The 17,707-nt window shown below is 37.6% G+C and overlaps 1 protein-coding gene across 1 annotated transcript in view; it reads left to right on the plus strand.

Annotated features, from left to right (window-relative positions):
- The first annotated feature begins 244 nt into the window (after positions 1-244).
- atp10d (ATPase phospholipid transporting 10D) overlaps positions 245-17,707 on the plus strand; it is a 24,422-nt gene continuing 6,959 nt past the window's right edge. The window contains exons 1-18 of the mRNA XM_016457837.1: positions 245-330; positions 1,246-1,419; positions 2,773-3,084; positions 3,195-3,389; positions 7,994-8,198; positions 8,747-8,832; positions 9,307-9,413; positions 9,525-9,656; positions 9,747-9,859; positions 10,881-11,133; positions 11,929-12,149; positions 12,326-12,502; positions 14,267-14,614; positions 15,370-15,643; positions 16,129-16,226; positions 16,350-16,476; positions 16,570-16,754; positions 17,429-17,696. Of these exons, the coding sequence (XP_016313323.1) occupies positions 1,409-1,419; positions 2,773-3,084; positions 3,195-3,389; positions 7,994-8,198; positions 8,747-8,832; positions 9,307-9,413; positions 9,525-9,656; positions 9,747-9,859; positions 10,881-11,133; positions 11,929-12,149; positions 12,326-12,502; positions 14,267-14,614; positions 15,370-15,643; positions 16,129-16,226; positions 16,350-16,476; positions 16,570-16,754; positions 17,429-17,696 (3,112 nt within the window). The 5' untranslated portion in view covers positions 245-330; positions 1,246-1,408. The remainder of the gene's footprint in view (positions 331-1,245; positions 1,420-2,772; positions 3,085-3,194; positions 3,390-7,993; positions 8,199-8,746; positions 8,833-9,306; positions 9,414-9,524; positions 9,657-9,746; positions 9,860-10,880; positions 11,134-11,928; positions 12,150-12,325; positions 12,503-14,266; positions 14,615-15,369; positions 15,644-16,128; positions 16,227-16,349; positions 16,477-16,569; positions 16,755-17,428; positions 17,697-17,707) is intronic.

The following is a 17,707-nucleotide window of genomic DNA, read 5'->3' on the forward strand; positions in this document are numbered from 1 at the left end:
AAAGTTTAAAATGATCAATTAACAGTAAAGATTTGAAATTAGACCCAGATTTTAAAATAAATGTATTTTTACACAATTGAACTAAACATTTTCAAAAATACAGATTTTGTACAAACTTTTCCCACATCTTAAAACAAAAAGACTAAATTTAGTCTTAGTTACAAGATGTACTATTCAGAAATTATATATTGTACTTATAATTCTTTGGAAATGTTGGTAGTTAATTACGGTTATATACATTTTACGTCCCAAAAAAGAAAGGATTCTGTTTTATTTCGATTGCCAAAGCATGATAATACGTGTTGCGCAAAGAGAAACTTGTGGGTGTATGTGTGTGGAGTAGTGATGGGAAGTTCGGATCATTTTACCGACTCTGACCTTTGAGTCTCGTTCAGCAAAATGAACGAATCTTTTTTCGAGTCATTTCGTTCATTTTAGCAAAATATAATTAAAATGTTACGTGTTACTTCCCTAACACGTCTACTACTTACGCAAACGTTGATCACACTACAAACAATACAAAACTGCTATAAGAAAAATAAAATATTAATTCATTGTTTACCTGGGTCTTCAGTCCATGATTAGCTCGCCTCACCTCTTATCTGACAAGTCTTCGGGTTTGGGTTCGTTCGTTCATCACGTGACAGCCCCACACGCTTTAACCAATGCAGTCTAAGCCGGAAAGAGAATTGATTCATTCATCTCTCGAGTCTTCGAATCGTTCGTTCTTTTGTCACGTGACGTGACAGCAGTGGATAAATTAGTTAATTTACAAGCTTCCTTACAAACGGGTGCATAGTTATTATTATTATTATCATTATTATCATTATTATCATTATTATTTACTCTTACAGTAACTTGATGCGTTTCTGGTCTCAAATTGTAGCTTTTTACTTCTTACAGTTTATAAATGTGTGAATTTCTGTCATTATGGTTCTTTTCCATAACACTGAATGTTGTAACAAAGGTAACAAAGAGTTGGTTATTATTATTAAGTCTCTTTCCGACTCAGACTGCATAGGTTAAAGCTTATGGGGCTGTCACGTGATGAACGAATGACTCGGAAAAACCCGAAGACTCGAACCAGGTGAACTACTTGACTAATTCCAGTACAGAACCTATAGGATGTTGCGCATGCGCGACTGAACGAATCACTCCCCGAGACGACTCGTTCTTCCAGAGTCACATTAAAGATTCGTTCAAAATGAACGAATCGTTCAAGAACGACCCAACACTAGTGTGGAGGCCTGTGGCTGATGATCAGAGCACACAGGATCGTCACGTGCTAGGCGAGCTCATGCAGGGAAAAAGTTCGTAGGTCACTGTAGGCATATAACGGTTAAATATACTAACTGAAAAGCTGATGCATGATTTGTCCAGGAGCTTACTCTGAAATTTGGCCAAGTCCATGACTCGACGGTAAGTTTAAGGCTTTGTTATCTTAAATATGAATTGGCTGCTGCCTTGTTTCCCATCCAGACGCCTCGGTCTTTATTGGGTCATTTAAGAAGTGCAAGCACATACTGGGCCATAAAGCTGACATAAACATTTTATGATTTTACACTCTTTTTGACCTGCATTCACTCGAGGTCACATGCACATCTATTGTACACGCTTCATATGTGTCTGTGAATGTGTTTCCGGATGTGTAAAAACGGAGCTTTTCTCTTTTTAAAAACCAAAATTTAAAGCACCATGATATTTTCATCGCGATCTTTTCCCGTCTTATGAGTAGCACGTGATTCACTGAAACATTTGTTTGTACAAACTGAGAAACAGTTGTTTGTACATCTCGCAGTCATTATTGTATTGCATTGCATTATATGTTTCCCCCAATTAAAACTGCAGAAACTGCGCAAATCTAAGCATTTAAATATAATTTTACTGAAGACATATTATTTGGACATACAGAGCGACAACTGATATTTATGTACATTTTTGTAAGTGCTCTGCTATACTATTATAAAGATCATTGTTTTACTTTACAAGAATTCTGAATTTCATCTTACTTGTAGGCCATGTAAATAACAGAAAAGGGGATTTTTTCAGACTTTTACTTAATATGTCAAGCTTTACAGGGTTGAAGAATTGATTATATTAATTCTAATTTTGATTTTGCAGCAAATAGCAGAAGAGTTGGCGTAGAATGATGTTTAGACGTTTTATTCAGATAGGTTAGCTTTAGATGTGGTTAGTCACCATTTAATGCTGGGTAGAGGATAGAATATACTAGTTCTTGGTTAGTTAAGCTAGATAAAGTCTTCATCTAATGCTTTTTTTTTTTTACATTTATTTGTTTGTTACTATTTGGTTGTTCTTATTTTGTTTAGAAAACCAGTTAAATAAAATATGTCCATGGTCACCTGTTATGTGCTTAGTGTTTTGTATAGTCGTTTTTGTTTTAGAGGGACATTTTTCTCCTTCCTCATTTCGGGTCATGTCATTCTTGCAGTATGTCTGCCACAGAGCGAAACCTCTTGTAATTTGGCCTATGTGAAATGTAAGATGGTTTATTTGAATCTAGTCAAACACTTCTTCCTCTTCCCTTGTTATAGGGAAGTATGAGGTTAACTTGAAAATGGTATTAGCTCCAGGCACAACTTCTGTGGTTTGCTTCGTCACAAGTTAAGCCTGTTCAACAGGATTCAAAAAGAGAAGCAATGGCAGGTTGCAAGTAATATACTGTACGGATTTATATTAATTATTGCTTATGTGTTCAGGAGGTGGGCTGTTTGTAGCGTACACGGGGACTTCGCCATTTTGTCTCCTCAGGCTCTGGGATCTCATCATCCTCATGGAGCGATTCTACTGGGTTCGTCACAGATGTCTGCAGCTGATATCCACAGACAGGAGGAGGGGCTGGTACTCTCCTCCTTCATCACTTCCCGCGAAGAGTAGTCTGGACGCTCAGGACCCTCTGGTTCAGCGGCTCACTGGAAAGAGAAGAGTGGTGGTGTCACGATGTGATCCACACCAAGCGGAGTACCACAGCTTCTCCAAGGGCTTTCAAGACAACAGCATCCGGACCACCAAGTACACCCTCATCAGCTTCATACCCATGAATCTTTTCCAGCAGTTTCACAGGTCAGATATTGAGCTGAATATATATCATGTATTGTCTAAATTATTTGATAGCGTGTTGTTGTTTATGTTTTTTTGTGTGAGTTACTGACATATTTGGTTTCTGACTATAGAGCAGCAAATCTGTACTTCCTGTTCTTGGTGTTGCTGAATTGGGTCCCAGTGGTGAAAGCATTTCAGAAGGAGATTACCATGATCCCGCTAGCTGTGGTGCTCACAGTCATTGCCTTCAAAGACGCCATGGAGGACTACAGACGTTACCGCTATGACAAGAAAATAAACAACACACTAACACATGTCTACAGCGGGTCAGTATTTGTTTATCGCTGTTAATATGATGTGGTCAATGATAAGACTTTCATGATCATGTGACACTGTTTCTGCTACTGTGTGGGTGTTTTGGGTGAGTTTTGTAACTTCCTTTCTTTTCTGATTTGAGGAATACACATAGTAACTTATATTTGGTTATTTCCCTGTATTTTCCCCATATTGCATGATGACCTGTTTCAAGGTAAATACCTAGTGAGGGTAGCTTGTGTTCTACCAGGCAAAGACTGATGAATAACTATGAGGCCCATACTGTAGAATGATTCAGATTGCAAGACCACTGTCTGTTGTCTTTTTCACTTTGAAATTAAAAATGACTATTTTACTGATGGATCAAAGTAACGCAATGCGATCTGCCATGCAAATGGTTACAAAGTGATTTAAAATTTGTCAAAATATTCATCATTGTGAGACCACTCAGCCATCAGTGAATTTTTTTCATTTTGTTACTTTGACCACAATCCATTCAAAATGAAGTGATGAGGATATTTGGAATACGTTTTATTCAGTGTTATTTATACATTATAAAAACATTTATTCATATTTTGATTTAGCATTTATTTTTATTTTTATATTTTCAGTTTTCGTTATAATTATAGTTTTAGTAATTTTATATTGTTTTGTCATTTTTGTCATTGTCAAGGCTTAATTAATTGTTATTTTTGTTTTACCTTCAATAATTTTAGTATTTAAACTTATTTAATTCCAGTTAGTTACCAAGGTGACATTTGTTTTCCACAATTACATGTTATTTTATTTAAGCTTCATTTCAATTAATGTTTTTTTTTTTTTTAAGTTTTATTTTCATTTTAGTCTTACTTACTAATAACACTTTTTGGAAATGAGCTTCATCATGCAAATATATATATATATATTTATGAAGTTTACAGCTCAAGGAAACTTGGCAATGGCCCATTTATCCTATTCTTAATCGGTCACTGTTCTTTGAGCCGTTGGCTTTGGATAAAATGCAATGGCTTCTGCTTTGTTCTGCATCTTGTGACAGTGGCATATTAAAACATTCATACCACGAGGAACAAATTTTCCTTCATCTTTAGAGATAAATGACTTCATTATACTCCTAAAACATGCTGTAACTTTTAGCCCAAATTTCCCCACCAGCTTTAAATACCTTTTATTGAAGCTGAGCTGTAAAAATGGCTTGTTCTGAGATCTTTTTTTTTTTTTTTGACAACAGAAACCCATAACATATGACCATCCATATATACATGTCACTTATGTCTATCCAGTCTTTCCAAAAACCTGACCCATCAAGTAATGATTAGAAGGGACAAAGCAGGAGGATAGATGGTGTTATTCATAAGCACCAGAAAAGCTAACAAAGAGTAAAACATTTTTTGGAACATAGTGTTGTTCCTGGCCTGGTGTATTACATGCATCTCTGCATATCCTTCAGAAGGATCCCAATGTTAGAAAACCCTAAGTTTAGATTAACTGCTGTCTGTGGCCTCTTGACTTTGTCACTTGTTTTCATCACTTTCGCTTTCTTTTCTGTGCATTGGTTTGCTAACCTGAACAGCCAGTCAGACTAGGCTCAGACAACAATTCAACGAGCTAAAATCGGCCACCACCGCTGTGGTTTTGTTTTGTTTTTTTACCATAAACGTGAAACTCACTGTTACTATCATTAGAAAGTGTTGACTGTTCACACAGATTCACTAATCAAACACTGCACCTCCTAGATGATAGGTTAATTTCCAAGAAATAGCATTGCGTCATTTCCATATTGTGCAAAACTTCCTTCTAGGCTCTCAAGGACTTTAGCCATTAGAATGAATGATTTTCCTTTGTTCTTTCTTCAGTCTTGTAAAGACATTAGATGATAAAGGGTCTATTTCTAAAACAATGCTTCAGTATTTCCTTGAAGGGATATTTTAATGAACTCCAGTGTCTTGATGTAAAACTTCAAATGTAGTTGAAGAGCCACCCCCTATAGCCAGTGCTCATTTCTTGTAACAAGACACAGCACACTTTGCTTTCCCTTCATCTGTGTTTGACTATAGCCACTGTAAAACACTAAAAAAATATCTTATATCTACAACATGCAATTAAAAAATAGACTTGATAAAGGAATGCTTGTAGTTGTATCCAGTCCTCATTAAGCTTTATAGTAATAATAATAACAATCTTGGCTTCAAAAGTCTAGAGCTCCTTAGATGATAAATGACTTGTGTTCTCCGTCCGAGATAAACGTCACACTGCAAACAGGTCGCATATTTATCAGCCCTCAGTTTTCCCTGTCTAAAAACTGCCTCTGAGTCATAAAAAGCTCTACGTCTACTTTGTTTATGATGCCTGGGAGTGTTTCCTAGATAAGGAGCGGCCCGGTCTATATGTTGTAGATTATTACAGGTTTCTGAGCCACACGCACTACTGTTTTGAAGAGCGTAAGGCTTCTCAGGTGTCAGATCTTGCTTGTGTTGATCTTGGCTGGGACAGAATCAGAGACATGAATTTGACTAGTGATGGTGAGACCTGTTGGACATGCTTGGGATAGAGAATCTGCCTAAATTGGCTGGACCGTTCTTAAAGACTGAGCGGAAGAGTCCTGCTGCCATGATTCAGCAGTTAGAGCAAGATCAGGGAGGTGGCATGGCAAAAGATCTGGCCAAAAATAGAAGGGTTGTCATGCCAAGTTGGACTGAACATGAAGAAATAAAGGAATCACAGCAGTCGTGCACCCGGAATAAGGTCCAGACGACCAAGTACACCTTCCTGTCTTTCATTCCCAAGAATCTTTTCGAGCAACTTCATCGTTTTGCCAATGTATACTTCGCCTTTTTGGGCGCATTGAACTTTGTGCCTATTGTAAACGCGTTCCAGCCAGAGATCTCGATCATTCCTATTGTCTTTGTGATGTCCATTACTGCTGTTAAAGACCTTTGGGAGGACCAGCGTCGGAGGAAGTCTGACCAAAAGGTCAATAACCGCTTATGTGAAGTTTATGACAGGTAAACGTATGAAACTTTCTGAATGTCAGAATTGAAAATATACATATAACACACACTGTCTACAGGTGCATACGTCATTTTGTACTTTAACCTGTCTTTTATAATTGAGCAAATATCTCTTGATCAGAGGTTTGTTCATTGTATCACGTTTGTATGTGAGAACAATGGCTTATTTTAACAGATAATTGATTCATAGACTGCATAGTGTGATTTCTCAGAATCGACAAAAGCTTATATGGTAACACTTTAGTGTAGGGACTAATTCTCACTACTAACTAGTTGCTTATTAGCATGCTTATTATTAACATATTGGCTGTATATTAGTATAAAGCACATATTCTGCATGACCATATTCTACATCCCTAATCCTACCCAATACCTAAACTTAACAACTACCTTACTAACTATTAATAAGCAGCAAATTAGGAGTTTATTGAGGCAAAAGTCGTAGTTAGTGGTTTGTTAATAGTGAGAATTGGACTTTAAAATAAAGTGTGACTGCTTATAAATATTCAAATGCTGTCATTGAATTGATAATGCATTTTTAAAGGGTTATGGGTGTATTTGTAGCATGTTGCTACTATGAACAGTGTAAAGTCAACCGTCTGTAAATAGCAGGTATGAAGACACTGTTTATATTTTGCCTTCTCGCACTAATGACCTGACAAATATTGTACCAAAACGTTGAATTATCCAACATTTGGCTCTAGCTAAGCTGTTAATGCTGCTGAGTTTAAAAAGGCTCCCTTGTGATTGTCTTGCCGCAGGGGGTCATATTAGTTTTCCTGTTATGGAGCTGTTGCCGTGGGTGACAATGAAGCACAGCGTTTGCTTGATTACTATGGCATTGAGGCTGGTGTGTTTAGTTCAGTAGGCATAAAGCAGTAATGCTTGAATCTGTTTATGTGTGTTGTACTTTACTCATATGGCACATCAATGCACAGAAACAAAACATCATTGGAAATGCATATACCTGTATGTTTTTGGCATGTGGGATGGTGCAGGTATATACTGAATGCTTTGTTTCACAATGGTTCTGCAAATATTCAGTTATACCACCTGCAAGACTGGTTTTGAGTGTCATCAATACTAAGGGGGCTGTTTTAACTAATAATAAACGCAGCTCTCAGGAATACTGTATTCTGATTGATCAGTCTGCAGTCAAATATTTTTGTTTAATGAGCACTAAATAGTATATTTGCATTTGTTGTTCCAGGCAACCAACAAATAGTTTTTGCCTTTCATGATCATCTTGTATAATAAAAAGAATTCAACATTAGGATTAAGCAGAATAATGTTTAGGCAGACAGTCATTATCACAGATTAAACCTGCTCAGGAATTTACATGACCCCATTGCTCTATATATATATATATATATATATAACATAACCATGCATAAAACATGGTCATTATTACACATATTTTGATACCAAATATTTGGAAAAAAATATGTATCAATTTTGAACTGTTTTTTTTTATATAGAGACTTGCTTATGTGATTATCTAATTTATTGTTTCAAATACTGACAATGAAATCAATATTTGAATCCTGTTGTTTATCCAATTTTAATAGTAAACCCAAACAAAGAGTGTGTGTGTGTTTGTGTTGAAGGAAGCAGAAGCAGTATGTGGAGCGGCGTTGGGCAGAGGTGTGTGTCGGTGATCTGGTCCGTCTCAGCTGTAATGAGATCATTCCTGCTGACATGGTGCTGCTGCACTCGTCTGATCCTAACGGAGTGTGTCACATTGAGACGGCCAACCTGGATGGAGAAACCAACCTCAAACAAAGGCAGGTGGTCCGTGACCTGCAACAGCAGGCGAGTGGCCAGCCATTTCATTATCATCTTCATCACTGTTGTCTTTGTTTTTCCTCCATATATTTATGAGGTGAAATAGGTTTTGCTAAAAAGGGTCAGTGTTTTTTTGTATGAAAATCTATTAAGTCGTTTAAAAGAAATAAAATGCTGTTTATATAGACAATGACTTTAATTTACATCATCTATGATTCTGTGTTTCTGAATTTTTTAATTCTGAACGATGCCGGGTGAAGGTCACGTGACTGAAACGTATGAATTGCAAGCTATAGCAGTGTGTGGAATTCATTTATATTTGTTGGACTTTGCTTTTCTTTTTAACTACACACCTGCTTTTATGATTTACTTGGAGTTGTGGTGGTATTTCACTTATATTTTGAATTTGTGAATTAAAATAAATGTTCTTGTGAGGCATTTTTCTTCATTACGAAGAAAAATGTCTCATGAATTGCTGAAATTCTTTACTTTGTTAAATGATTTTTTTATTACAAATCTTTATTAAAACACCCTCTTTGAACAGTATGTTTAAATGTGATGTGATCTTCCTTTAGGGATCTGAATTTGTTCCAGAAAACTACAGCAGTCACCTTGAGTGTGAAAATCCCAACAACGACTTGAGACGGTTCAGAGGCTTCATGTGAGTAAAGCAGTAAACTTCTTATGTAAATGATAAACGAAAGGCTGGAGACTCTTTCTTTGAATGAAAAATATAGTGACTTTGTTTTTGTTTGTTTGTTTGTGTTTAATGCAATTCCAGCTTCTGTGGCTATTTTCATGGCGATTAAATATTATGGTTGAATTATATCATGTCTTTACAATGTATTTTTTGCTAAAAACTGTATTTGGCTGTAGCGTCTGGACCAATCAAAAACACAATTTTTCATTTGATTTAACAAATCAGTTATTCATTAGATTAACAAGTCGTCACAGACCCCTCACCCAATAGACTGGGCGCCAGGATGTCTGCTACAGCGGATCTAAATATTTATAATTAATTATAACTAGTTATGATTAATTATTCATATTTCCCCATGAGCTGATTCGCTACATGGCTTAACTCTGTTAAAAATCTCTTCAAAAGAGTTAACTGAGACTTTGTTTTTGTACACAGGGAGCATCCTGGTAAAGTGCGGGTTGGACTCCACAGTGAAAACCTGCTCCTGAGGAGCTGCACTGTGAGGAACACAGAGACTGTGATTGGCATTGTGGTCTATGCAGGTCAGTTTCACATCTTTGCACTCAAGAGATTGACTTCAGATATGACAAGATCATTGTATCATTATAAAGAGCTCAATTGAGCAATAAAAATGTTTGTGTGTGTGAGTTCAGGTCATGAGACAAAAGCAATGCAGAATAACAGTGGGCCACGCTACAAACGTAGTAAACTGGAGCGCAGACTCAATATGGACGTCCTCTGGTGTGTCATTTTACTGCTGCTCATGTGTCTTATTGCTGCTGTAGGTTAGTATTACGGTCATTGACATACTTGTGACAGGATTTAAACTTTTAAGTACTAGGTTAATGTTGTTTTTGTGGGGTTGTGATCTACAGGTCATGGTTTTTGGTTGAGTGGACGACAGAATCCCATTTACATGATCCCTGATGACACGCACCCTGCTCTCGCTGCCTTTTACATGTTCTGGACTATGATCATTGTTCTGCAGGTGAGTGATAGGGAGCGGAAACATTTGATATCTACACAAACACATACAGTACATGTAAACAACCGGTCAAAAGGTTGGAATAAGGTCTCTTTTGTTCACCAAGGCTGTTTATTTAATTAAATATACAGAAAAGACAGTAATATTGTGAAATGTTCTTGCATTTTTAAACTGTTTTTTTTTATTTGAATTTATATTACAATGTTATTTATTTCTGTCATGGCAACGCTGAATTTGCAGCAGGCATTACTTCAGTCCTCAGTGTCACATGATCCTTCAGGAATCATTCTAATTTGCTGCTTACGCTTTTTTATTATTGTCAATGTTAGAAACAGTTGTGCTTAATAATTTTGTGAAAATCATAAAAAAAGCTCTAAATCTACATTTTTTTTTTAGGATTCTTTGACCAATAAAAAACAGCATTTATTTGAAATAGAAATCTTTTGTAACATTATGATTGTATTTGCTGTCACTTTTGATCAGTTTAATGCACCCTTGCTGAATAAAGTATTAAAGTATTAATGAACATTAATTTCTTAAAACATTACTGACCCCAAACTTGGAATCAGTTGGGTCATTGTCAATGTTAGAAACAGTTGTGCTGAATAATTTTGTGAAAATCATAAAAAAAGCGCTAAATGTAAATTTTTTTTTTAGGATTCTTTGACCAATAAAAAACAGCATTTATTTGAAATAGAAATCTTTTGTAACATTATGATTGTATTTGCTGTCACTTTTGATCAGTTTAATGCACCCTTGCTAATTAAAAGTAGTAATTTGTAAAAAAAAAAAAATAAATCTTGGTATTTTATGATGATTTCCACAAAATTATTAAGCAGCAAAAGCTGTTTTCAACATTGATAATAACAAGAAATGTTTCTTAAGCAGCAAATTAGCATATTAGAATGATTTCTGAAGGACCATGTGACACTGAAGACTGGCGTAATGAAGCTCATTAAAGTTCATACAGGCTAGAATATCTGACATTGCTGTCCTTCTCTGTCTCCTTTTCCCTCTGTTGCAGGTGCTGATTCCCATCTCCCTCTATGTGTCGATAGAGATTGTGAAGCTGGGACAGATTTATTTTATTCAGAATGATTTAGACCTGTATAACCCAGTACTGGACACAGGAGTGCAGTGCAGAGCGTTGAACATCACAGAAGATCTTGGACAGATCCAGTACCTGTTCTCTGACAAGACGGGAACCCTCACAGAGAACCGCATGCTGTTCCGCCGCTGCACTGTTGCAGGAACAGAGTACCCTCACCATGAGAATGGTCAGTTTACTTCACAACAGCCTTCAAAATATACCCGACTGATTCTTTGGGTATGCCATTCAATAAGGATAAGAGTTGAAACTTTCAACTGAAATGTTAAATTGATTGACTGACTGGCTTTTGATCTCAAAAGTGGTTAAAATACAGTTGATTTATGGTCTAAAGAGATTTTACAGAATGCTTTTTAAAGCTGTCACACTTAACATGCTAACTTAAGATATTCATAAATTGATGAATATTAAGATATTTGTTTATTTATTATAAGAACAGTAATTATTAACATTTTTACCAAATTTACCATATTATGGTTTACTTTTTTTATTCCGCTCTCTGAAAACTGGTAATAAATCATGGGATTAGTTGGGATTATATTATATTAACGGCCATAATTAAATGGAAATTGTGTGTGTGTACAGTGCCTTGCGAAAGTATTCATACCCCTTCATTTTTTGCCTTACGTTAAACTGTTTTAAATGACTTTTTTTCCACACCAATCCTTAAAATATCAAAAATTGTCAGTTTTGTGAATAAAATTTATTTGATTTTGTCTTTATATTATCCAGCTTACTCATACTAGTTTTTTTCTAGATATTATTACTAATTTGCTTTACTATTTCACAAAATATAACTGGGTGTTTATTCAATTAGAGGTACCGTCATAATATTTTGGGTGTTTGGAACACTCCCTCTTAATAACTTGTGCTATTTATATAAGATATTGATAGTGTTCTAATGATAATGATTGAATGTTTGATAGTCCCCTGCTTATGATCATGTTTACTTGAAACTCTTCAGCGATTTCTCTGGAACAGTACGAGGAGCAGGGCTGTGGCGATGCAGATCACTCTCTCACCCTGAGGTCACGCACTAGCAGGAAGTCACTGAGCTGTAAATCGCTCAGCTGCAACCGGAGTTCACTGTCCCTCAATACCCTCACTGCAGAGTCTGACACACAATCAGTCCACGACACACTCCGCAGACACACACCCGGAGCCGGAGCCTTCAGCAGCACCATGGTGAGACAAGAACAGACTTATCTTTAATATTTACTGTACATGTGTACTTTTCCATGTCTTTATTACTTTATTACTTTATTCCCTGTATTAGTTATCTATTAATTTTTACAGTAACATACACCAAGTTTTTATTGTCACGGATATGACGTTGTGTCATTTTGTCAATTGTCATCTAGGAGTGTGCCGTCGTTCCAGACCCTCAGCTTCAGGCGAGGCTGAACACACTGTCTTCACCCATGTGTTCCCCTCTCCGACAGCAAGCTGCTGAAATCTCTCACATACTCGACTTCTTTCTCGCCCTCACTGTCTGCAACACCGTAGTAGTTTCCTCACCTACTCAGCCAAGACATGTGGTATGAAGTCTTTCAACTGATAGTCTCAAACTCATGCTATCATTTTTTGGTCACACTCTTATTTTAAAGTCCAAAATCTCGCTATTAACAAACCATTAACTATGAATTTAGCCTCAATAAACTCCTAATTTGCTGCTTATTAATAGTTAGTAAGGTAGTTGTTAAATTTAGGTATTGGGTAGGATTAGGGATATAGAATATGGTCATGCAGAATTTGTGCTTTATAAGTATTAATAAACAGCCAATATGTTAATAATAGGCATGCTAATAAGCAACTAATTAATAGTGAGAATTGGTCCCTATAGTAAAGTGTTTTTCAGTGTTTTCCATTTTTCATATTCACTAATTAATATTTTAAATAATACAGTGGGGCTTTATTATTTTTAATAATACAGTGATGCTTTGATTGGTATTTTTACAGGCTTCTGTGAATTTAACTACAAGTTTGCATGGTAAAACCCTCTCAGGAAAGCTTCTTTCAATACATCCCCCTTAAAGCTCTGGTGCTACAGGCTGTGACACTTGCAGGAGGCATCACAAGTGTCACATATTGCCATCATTTTGTGTTTTTTTAACAAGTGTTCTGATACAAGCATTTTATATGAAAAAAAAAATGAGTATGAACTGTACAATTAGTATGGCAAGTGCTAAATGTGTGGTCACTTAGCAAAATTTTGGTAGAGGCAAATTGAGGGCAAAAGAGATAAATTTCAGACAAAAGGATCCATTGTCTATTGTCAATAGTGTAGGGATGCGTGAAGCACCACTCACAATGAAGTCACTTTCAAACCAAGCAGTTTTATAGTCAACACTGCAAATCTGCATGTCCATCTTGAACCTAAAATCTGTGTGGGGAAATCTTTTGCTCTCTTTTGAAATTCCAGATCACGTTTATTTCTATTGAATTGACTACATTTCACCTATGAAAACTGACAAAACGGTGGTAAATGTGATCATACTTTTAAAATGTGTTCAGTTGTTTTTTAAAGCAAGAAGCCGAAACCAATCAAAATATACAGGGCTTTTTAAAAACCACTTTGGCGTCAGTATCCGCTAAGCAGAATTTTTGGCATCACTTTATTTTACAGTGTCTTTGTTATGTGTTACATGTACTTACTATAGTAATAACAGTATATTATGCATAATTAGATTAAACTAAACCAAATCCAAACCCTAACCCTATAGTAAGCGCATGGGTACAGTAAGTACGTGAGTATTGTTGTTGTTAATTAATATTACTCAGTACTTAATTGTATAATTACACTATACAAAGGACACCTTTAAATAAAGTGTAACCCAATGTTTTACTATTAAGCATTTCATTCACAATAAATATGCTGTAAATAATAAATGATTAAATATGCAGGGTTCCTATTATGTTTTTTTTTCAGGGTTCCTAAAATTAAGTTTGCTGAACAATCTGATATAGATTCTTAAAATTTCAGTATTTATCTTAATATGTGGCAGTTTTTAGTGGATGTGTTTCACTGAACATTATTCATAGCACACTTCCATTGGATGTCACCTTGCAGGAACAGACTGGCCTTAGCAATGGATTTAGCATTATTTTCCAGTGGGCCAGTCAGTTTTTGGGCTGGCTTTCAAACTGAATTAATCTTGAAACAATTCAGTCTTGGCAGAAATGATCTTTTCTTATTGCTGAAGCATAATCAAATTAGGCAAAATATTAAATAAACCCAGATTCTGTATGGGCATTTATGTGTGTTGATGTGAATTGTGATTAATATTCATTTGTAATATCAGGTTCAGATGCCCGTGGTTCGCACACCCCTGCGCTCTCTAGAGGAGATGAAGGCTATGTTTCAGAAGCTGAGTCTGCCTCGCTTTCCCTCATCACCTAGTCAAAACACAGACACTCCTCCCAGCCTAACCAAGAAACTCTTCACCCGGGGTCGTTCGGCTTCCTACTTCCCTAACAACCCCCTGCAAACACCCATCACGACCCTACAGTCACCCACCGCACCCTCTGGCACCCCAACCACCCCCGTCACTCCAGCGCTGTCCAGTGGGGCGTGGAGCGAGGACGTGGACGACATACAGAAGGCCAAAGATAACTCTGCTGATGAGTCAGAGAGCGATGATGAAGATGAGGCAGGCAGGGTTCCTATTATGTTTTTTTTTTCAGGGTTCCTAAAATTAAGTTTGCTGAACAATCTGATATAGATTCTTCAAATTTCAGTATTTATCTTAATATGTGCCAGTTTTTAATGGATGTGTTTCACTGAACATTATTCATAGCACACTTCCATTGGATGTCACCTTGCAGGAACAGACTGGCCTTAGCAATGGATTTAGCATTATTTTCCAGTGGGCCAGTCAGTTTTTGGGCTGGCTTTCAAACTGAATTAATCTTGAAACAATTCAGTCTTGGCAGAAATGATCTTTTCTTATTGCTGAAGCATAATCAAATTAGGCAAAATATTAAATAAACCCAGATTCTGTATGGGCATTTATGTGTGTTGATGTGAATTGTGATTAATATTCATTTGTAATATCAGGTTCAGATGCCCGTGGTTCGCACACCCCTGCGCTCTCTAGAGGAGATGAAGGCTATGTTTCAGAAGCTGAGTCTGCCTCGCTTTCCCTCATCACCTAGTCAAAACACAGACACTCCTCCCAGCCTAACCAAGAAACTCTTCACCCGGGGTCGTTCGGCTTCCTACTTCCCTAACAACCCCCTGCAAACACCCATCACGACCCTACAGTCACCCACCGCACCCTCTGGCACCCCAACCACCCCCGTCACTCCAGCGCTGTCCAGTGGGGCGTGGAGCGAGGACGTGGATGACATACAGAAGGCCAAAGATAACTCTGCTGATGAGTCAGAGAGCGATGATGAAGATGAGGCAGAAGAGTTGCTGTACGAGGCGGAGAGCCCGGATGAGGCGGCATTGGTGCAAGCAGCGAAGGCCTATGGGTGTACTCTGCTGGGCCGGTCCCCAGAGCAAGTCCTTGTGGCTGTTCCAGGCACTGGGCCGCTGTCCATCCCTCTGCTTCACGTACTGCCATTTCATTCTGCTCGCAAGAGGATGTCTGTGGTGGTGCGTCATCCGCTCACTGGAGAGGTGGTCGTTTACACTAAAGGAGCTGATAATGTCATTATGGAGCTGGCTGAAGCAGGTATGTGAGGTGACGTCTTTTAATGTTTTTTAACGTCATTTTGTTTTAATTCCAGTAAAAGGGGTAGGAAAAATGAAAATTTGCTGTTAATTTACTCACCCTGAGGCCATCTGAGATGTAGGTGACATCTTTCTAAAATAGAACATTAAAGATGATGGTCCCTGGTGATTCATAACATGCAAGTCAATGGGTGCTGTCACTTTGCCAGTCAGATAGAGGGAAAACAGATACAGGAAAGACCAAATTAGTACATTGGCTCCTGAAGATATATTGAGGCCTTATGAAGTAAAACGATCAGTCTGTGCAAAAAAAAAAAAATTTTTTTTTTTACAAAATTATTTCTTGTAATCCATAGCCTTGGGCAATGACGTGTTTAATTGTGCAGCCCTTCGTGTTATAAATTTGGTTGCTTGTTGTCCCAGCAGTGTTGAACCCTATAAACTCATGTCTTTTGTTTTGGCTGTGTGTGTGCATGTGGGGTGCAGCTGAAGATGGTTTCTGTAGGGAGATCATGGAACGGACGCAGAGACACCTGGACCAGTATGCAAGAGAGGGACTGCGCACTCTCTGTGTTGCTAAAAAAGTATGTCTTTATCTCTCACTTTCCTTATTTGCAACATTAATTATCTTCTGTTTGCATACAGCACTGAAATGCCTCTGCATGGAGGTCGAGTCTTGAAACAAATTGTTGTCATATGATTGACAGGTATTGGAAGAGCAGGAATACAAAACCTGGCTGAAGAGACACGAGTATGCAGAAACCAGCATTGAAAACAGAGAAGAGCTTCTGCTTGAATCTGCCGAGAGACTGGAAACTAATCTCACATTATTGGGTGAGATACTAAGACATTGAAGACAAAAATGAAATCGTCTGGAAATTTTATTGTGTTTTGGTTGTCCTAGCCTATTTGTGTCTTGGCTTCCAGGGGCGACGGGTATAGTAGACCGCCTGCAGGAGGAAGTGCCTGAGAGCATTGAGGCTCTGCAGGAAGCTGGGATTAAAGTATGGGTCCTCACCGGGGACAAACAAGAGACTGCTATTAATATTGCTTTTGCTTGCAAACTCCTCAGACCTACAGATCACATATTGATGGCTAATTGTGACAGCAAGGTAAGTAGAGTTGGTGGAAAAACGAGACTAAGGCTGCTGATACATGGGGCAACCTTTTGAGCAATTTTGGCAGGCAACTTTTTTTGAGCAATGTTTCTTGGGCACTTTCCCACTGAGAATGGGTAACAAATTTCTATCTGGATATTTTAGATCGGTCGTGGGCCCTGTGTCTCACCTTGTTGCCCATTGATGGCAATATTTCCCAAAGTTGCCCAGCAACATTGCTCAAAAAGTTGCCCAATGTATCATCAGCCTGATAGTGCTGGCCATTCAGTGCAGCTGTTGACTACAGTAGTCTGTTTACAACAGACAATGAAAAACAAAATGTGGCTTGGAGAATAGAGCTCATGCTCTAAATATTTTGTGTGGTGGATGCTTATGTGCAGGCAAACATTTTCCATGTAGTTGTGACATTTTCAATTCAATGCAAGTCATTTTGCATAAAAGCTTCTGCCAAATGCAAACAATCTAGGTGGATCAGAAAGATTTTTTTCTATCTCTACTGGTTTTTGGGATTCCCGTTAATTTGTACATGCAATTAATCCAATTAAAACCAACCTAGAAAATATCACAAAAACAAAGGCAGAGACACCCATATGCTCAGTCTTTTATGTTAAAATTTATATATAACTGGAATCTAAATTACTTTTCTGTGTGTGTGTTTTATCCCTCAGGAGACATGTGAGGCTCGACTTCATGAGTTACAACATGAGATCAGACAGGTCACAAAGGAAGGCGTGTCTGAAGATGATAGCTCTGACTGTGTGTTGGTCATTGACGGCCGTACGCTGGACTACGCTCTGCAGAAGGAGCTACAGGGCTCGTTCCTGGAGCTCACATGCTGCTGTCGCTCAGTCATATGCTGCAGATCAACTCCTCTGCAGAAGAGCCAAGTGGTGCGGCTCGTCAGAGACAAGCTGAAGGTCATGACCCTGGCTATAGGTAAGGGCAGT

Source organism: Sinocyclocheilus anshuiensis, unplaced genomic scaffold (genome assembly GCF_001515605.1).
Source record: "Sinocyclocheilus anshuiensis isolate Anshui unplaced genomic scaffold, SAMN03320099.WGS_v1.1 scaffold63, whole genome shotgun sequence".
Classification (NCBI taxonomy): domain Eukaryota; kingdom Metazoa; phylum Chordata; class Actinopteri; order Cypriniformes; family Cyprinidae; genus Sinocyclocheilus; species Sinocyclocheilus anshuiensis.